This window comes from Xenopus laevis, chromosome 1S (genome assembly GCF_017654675.1).
Source record: "Xenopus laevis strain J_2021 chromosome 1S, Xenopus_laevis_v10.1, whole genome shotgun sequence".
Taxonomy (NCBI): Eukaryota; Metazoa; Chordata; class Amphibia; order Anura; family Pipidae; genus Xenopus; species Xenopus laevis.
In genome coordinates, this window is record NC_054372.1 from 200158024 (window position 1) to 200163833 (window position 5810).

General features: G+C 45.7%; 1 protein-coding gene and 1 long non-coding RNA gene across 3 annotated transcripts; both read right to left on the reverse strand.

The window, feature by feature from the left end:
• Positions 1-916: 916 nt before the first annotated feature.
• On the reverse strand, positions 917-3011 carry LOC121399554 (E3 ubiquitin-protein ligase TRIM7-like). Its single transcript, XM_041580697.1, has one exon. The coding sequence runs from the start codon at positions 2994-2996 to the stop codon at positions 1425-1427; it is 1572 nt and encodes a 523-aa protein (XP_041436631.1). The 5' UTR covers positions 2997-3011; the 3' UTR covers positions 917-1424.
• Positions 3012-3385: 374 nt separating this feature from the next.
• Positions 3386-5363, reverse strand: LOC121399555. 2 transcript variants are annotated; one of them, XR_005965133.1, is made up of 4 exons: positions 5301-5363; positions 4860-5009; positions 4096-4179; positions 3386-3567 (listed from the first exon to the last, which is right to left on the reverse strand). It is a non-coding gene; the product is annotated as an uncharacterized LOC121399555 (long non-coding RNA). The 2 variants fall into 2 exon arrangements; XR_005965132.1 differs by lacking the exon at positions 5301-5363 and having other exon boundaries at positions 4860-5157.
• Between the last annotated feature and the right edge of the window lie 447 nt (positions 5364-5810).

Sequence of the window (5810 nt, forward strand, 5' to 3'; positions counted from 1 at the left end):
CTGTTATAATAAATACTAATCATGTTGCAAAGAACTGCTATGGGGGGGCTGACAACAAACGGGGCAGTAAATTTGGTTTTGGGGCAAACTGTGAGTGTAGCTCAAATTCTTTAAATGAAATATAGATTATTGAAATATATTTTGAATACAGTATTTTGCTTATTTATGAGCCTGGGAGAGACAGTTACAGAAGTCACTCCACTTCATCATCATCATGTTTTTTTTATATAATGTTATTTGTTCTTGCTTTTCATTGGTCAGTGTATTCAAGGGCGATCCTGGCCCTTCCGCCGCCCGATGCAGCTGCAGTTGCTGCCGCCACCCCCCCTCCCCCGTCCACTTACCTTTTTGCACCTGAGGGGGTCTGGGGGGGGGATCCACCAGGGCAGCAGAGAGGGCCAGTGCACTAGAGCCTAACTGTGCTCTCTGCGCTAGAAGAGCCGAATTTCTGGTTTGAAAACTGGAAATTTGACTCTTAAAGTTCCAGGAGCGCCATTTTTGCGTCCCCTGGTACCTAGTGGGGCACAGACGCCTGAGGCAACAGCCTCAAGTCGCCTCATTGGCGAAGCGCCCCTGAGTGTATTACAATGAAAATATGAGTGAGACGTAGGTGTAACAAAACAGTGAGTTAAAATTCAGATATATTGATGGTCCTGTAGTCACTGAATGGGCCAGAGTCATAAACTGGGGGATTTATATATGCAGAATTTATAATTAATCCTTGTGATGAAAAGCTAATGAACAATAACTCACAACCACTCATACACACTCAAACACCTGCACACTCTAACACTAACACATACTCTAACATAAACTCACCCATGTACACTCACACACACTAACACACTTATACACATGAACCCCCACATGCTCACATGGACACCCTCACAAGCGTATTTATTTTAAAAAAATTCCCCCCCCCCGCCAGCACCAGGAGGGTTTGAGCGGCCATATTGGGGCAAACAGAAAGCTCATCATGTGCATGTGTTCTGTATAACATGGCTGCTCACACTAGGAGCTCCTTTCAGGTATGAAACACCTAGCGCTGGAGGGGCCAATTTCTTTTTTTAAGAAACTACTGTTACCCCCAGCTGGAGTGCGGGCTCTATTAGCCTGTACCTTTGGTTAGGAAAATATTTTTTGCCCAGCAGGTGCCCTTTAAACACTCACACACATAACAACTGAATGAATGTACTTTATATAAAGTGATTACAGAGATATACAGTTCAGCACCAAGAAGACCCCCAAGTCCTGAGCAATATTGTTCCAATAATCAAACTTCAATAATTGAACATTATTGCCCCACATAGTTAAAACACCCACAAAGTATTTGATAAGGGAGACTGTCCATCATTAACATGGCACCAACATCTTCTTCCTTTCTTGGCATCACTGGGCTAAGGGCAACTCTGGGAATGGGCTTCCTAACTAATGATTCTCACACAGGTATTATCCCACCATACCCAGAATGCAGCATGAAGGGGCTCAGTGAATGTGGCAGTGAAGGTGTGTAAGTGTCTGATTGGCTCACTCAGCTCATAAAAGGACAGACGTCCGGCCTCATAGTCCAATGAGATCCTGATTCTCCTGCAGGAAGGGACGTGGGGTATCTCTGTGCCTTTACTGTCATGTATCACTGTATATTTATTATTCGATCTCCACAAACACCAGGACTTGTTATTATTCCCAATCCAGGACTGACCCCCTCTCCTCTCTATACTGGGATAGGCCACCCCTACCCTCCAGCCCCCTGATTCACTGACCTCCACTTCCCAGTAATGTCGCCCTGAGGGGAAACTCCTGCTGCTTAAAGTCTGAGGAACCTGAAATCTCTCTGGGGTTTGTGGGTGACGCTGGTCTGTGAGTGAGTAGGAAGCAGATTTCCTGTCCCCTGATACAGATACAAGATTCCCAGCCGTGTTTATATCCAGTAACAGGTCTGTAACCTCCTGCCCATAGATCCACCTTCCCTTTACCCCAGTCACAATGGCAGCTAAGCCTGTGAGTAATGTCTCTGAGATCAGATCCACATCCAGATCCCCTACAGCAGGGACCTTTATATCATGTCTCTCTCTGCCCCCCTCATTATCTGCAGCTCCATGTGATTCCCGTTCCTGTAGGACAGTGAGTGGATCTGCCATGTTGCACAGCTCCTCAATGTGACGGATCTTCCTGGACAGCTCGTCCTTCTTTATTTCCAGCTGCTCCATCAGATCAGTGAGTGTGAGTGAGAGCTTCTCTTTCTGGCTGGAGATGTCACTCAGGAGTCGCTTCTCTAGGGCTTCCAGCTGTTCCCTGATGTCTCTAAACAGGGCAGTGACTCTCTCTGTCTCACCGGCTGCTTTTTCTGCCACTTCTCTCCTGCGCTCCTGCAGTCTCTGGGCTCCTCTCTCAGTCTCCTCTCTCTCTGGCCTCAGTTTCTCCACAACTTTCCTCACTTTCTCTTTCTTCTTCTCAGAGGCCTCACTCAGCAGCTCCACCCTGTGGCCCCTGTGCTCTCCGGCCAGACAGCAGGACACACAGACACAGACAGACTCCTCACAGCAGTAATACTCCAGAACCTTGTGATGTACAGAACATTTTCTCCCCATAAAGGAGTCGGTGGGTTGGGTCAGTACATGTTCTGCTGACTTGCTGTGCCCCCTCAGGTGGGTATCACACAGAGAAGCCTCACACAGGAGACAGGATTTAGCAGCAGGTACAGGAGAGAGGACACAGTAGGTGCAGAAGATCCCAGTCTCCCCCGGCTCTGTCTCAGTTGGAAGGAATCTCTCTGCTATGTTACCCAGAGTTCTGTTCCTGTACAGGGCAGGGCGCTCCTGATACTCTGCTCTACATTCAGGGCAGGAATAAGCCCCAGATCCCTCCTGGGTGTCCCATGTTGTCCCAATACAGACCTGGCAGAAGTTATGGCCACACGGCAGGGATACAGGATCAGTATAAATGCTCGTACAGATGGAGCAGCTCAGCTCGTCTCTCAGATCAGCAGCCGCCATCACTGAAATCAGGAACAAGAAACGAAACTGAAAGTCTCTTTCTCTCTATAACCAGTGGGATGTGTCTCCTCCTCTCACACAGGTTGGGGGAAGTTAATTGCTTGTAATTTAGAATCCTGTTAACACTTTAAAGGAATGGTTCTCCTTTAAGTTAACTCTTAGTATGTTATAGAATGGATAATTCTAAGCAACTTTTCAATTGATAGTGTAGAGCCAAATAGGCATATACATACATGGGAGGGTGGCAGTCAAAGAGTTAACTGCACAGGTGTTCGTCTTGTCATTAGCTTAGGGTATCACAGGTGTACTGGATTGCTAACAGGTGAGCTACTTGATACAGGTAAGGCTATGATTGGCTAAAAGAATTGAAATCTGGTCAGGTGGTAACAACGAGCCCCTATATAAGCAGGTCTCCAGGGAGGTATACTTATCATTGTAGAATCAGGTCCTGAGACATCCCTGAAGATCCTGGAGCATGGTGAGTTTCATGGAAGTGGCAGCTGAGGAGATGCTACGGTGGATAAGCAGAGAGGCTGGTGATGAAGCCTTCGCCCGAATGCTCTAGATGTTCCTGCAAGAAAAAGAGTAATCGCTGATGAGTCCGTCTGAGGAAGGGGAGAGTGTTTCAGACTGTGAGGGACCTACTACATAAAGGAACCAGCGGAGCACCTGCTACCAAAGTGGCACATAGGACGGCTGCTAAGATCAAGAAAAAGGCTATAGGGTTTACCTCTGGAAGCCAACCTATTCCTCCGCTGTCTCTGCATATTCCTCTGCTGAGTCTGGACCACCTACTAAGATATCCGCACCGGCCCACACTGTTCCCACCACATCCAACCTCACAGCATTCCCTTCCCACACCATCACCACTGATATTGTCTCCTCCACTCTCCTGTCCCCCCACAGGTCCAGCCATCTGATACATCAGCTACAACTCCCTCCTCAGCATCAGCTCACCTTCAGCATAAAGAGGTCAACCCACAGCCCTCCACTTCAGCACACGAGACACCCAGGCTCCAAGACTCTAAGATACTACAAGAGCTGGGTAAGTTAACCTCTTTGATGCCAAATTTAAATGACTTCATGTAATGTTATTTACCTGGTGTTTATCAGTCATTGCTAAAACTACATATTGTGATTCCATCTTATGAGGTTACTCTGATTGGGTTACATTTACCACCATCTGTGAAGGAGAAAATAGGAAAAAGTGATTATGTTGATATTTTATCTTTAATCCCTGCTGCTAAGGAATTTTTCACAGGCGAAAATAAAGGTGACAGCAAGGAGGGAAGGGGCGACCTATAGCCTGTACCTTCTCTAACTGGTTACAAGGCTTTTGCATATATACCAATATCCTCTCTGATAAACACCCTTCATTGACGCCGGGCTTATTTTAGCACGTTGATATAATTATAGAAGTTACAGGGGTATTGTATGTTACACTTATGATGACAAATTTAGACAAAAAATGGAGGTTACTAAGTCATTGAAGGGGGTAGCAAGGACATAGATATTTGGATGGGGCTGCTCATTCCCAGACAGCAAAATGCTTCAAAATCATCTGAGATGCAAAAGAAACCAAATTAGTGTTGGGCATATAATGAGAGCTACTGTAAATTCCAACACAATTGTAGATTTAAACATGAAAGTAATATTTGCAATGCCTCACATTCAGCCTTTCATTGCATCAAGAGATTTTTCCCAATGGAAAAGCAGCCCCTAAAGATTTGCAGAACAAAGATGCCTACACTGGTGAAAGTAGCAGAAATGGGCCCAAACCTAAAGCTATACCCAAACAAATGAAAGCCTAGTTTCTATATGAGGGATTCAGATTTAAAATCCCTTCTTCTAATGCTAATTTACCTATGTTTTTTTTATATTTGAAATCTTTGAGTGAACATCCACGCATTGGCCAACAGAAGTTTGATAAAGAGCAATCGTTAGGCAGGATTGAAGGGCCATTCTCAGAGCTGCCATTATCAGATTTGTAAGTTTCTCCATTAGGTCTTGTTCCTAGAAAAGAATCAGGCTCCTTTAGATTGATACATCATCTCACATTCCCTAAAGGATTATCCATCAATGATGGTATTGATCCAGATTTATGTGCAGTCAGGGCCGCCATCAGGGGGGCACTGGGGGTACAGCTGTACCGGGCCCGGGGCTGAAGGGGGGCCCGGCTCAGCGGTGTTACACTTTTCAAATTAGCCGGGCCCCCCTTAACAGCGCCGAAGGTCACGGTGCAGCTGAAGATCCAAAGCCGCGCCAAAGACCTGCTGCTGCTCACGCTGCTGAATTGTCACTCACTAAGTTCCGTGCGGCAAGTACATTCCCCTGCTCTTCCGTCCTGCTGCTGCTGCTGCTGCTGCTGACAGGCTGAGGCTGATGTGGGCGTGGAGAGAAGGAGGGAGGGGGAAAGGAGCAGAAACGTTTAACCCTGTAACTCCAAACTGAGCAAGAGTCAGGTATTGTAACATTGGCACTGGAAGCCTCTCTTTCCAGCCTGTATTTGTGTAATTATTTTAGCACCAGCCTAGTGTGTTGCTGTCATTCTATCCTAGTATGTCTTTTGTACTTATTATTTGGCAGATCTTTCTAGTGATCATGTTGCTTGCTTATTCTATCAGTTAAAAAAAAGTAAAATTTTTCTAATAGAACCGTAAGCAGCCATTACTAAAGAAATAAAAAGCCTAGCTTGAAGGTCAGTTAAAGGGGTTGTTCACCTTTACATTAACTGTTAGTATGATGTAGAGAGGGATATTTTTTGTGGTTTTTGACTTATTTAGCTTTTTATTCAGCAGCTCTCCAGTTTGCCAT

Coding starts and splice junctions, on each gene's coding strand:
- LOC121399554 (XM_041580697.1), bottom strand. CDS start 2,996: ATGGCGGCTGCTGATCTGAGAGACGAGCTGAGCTGCTCCATCTGTACG.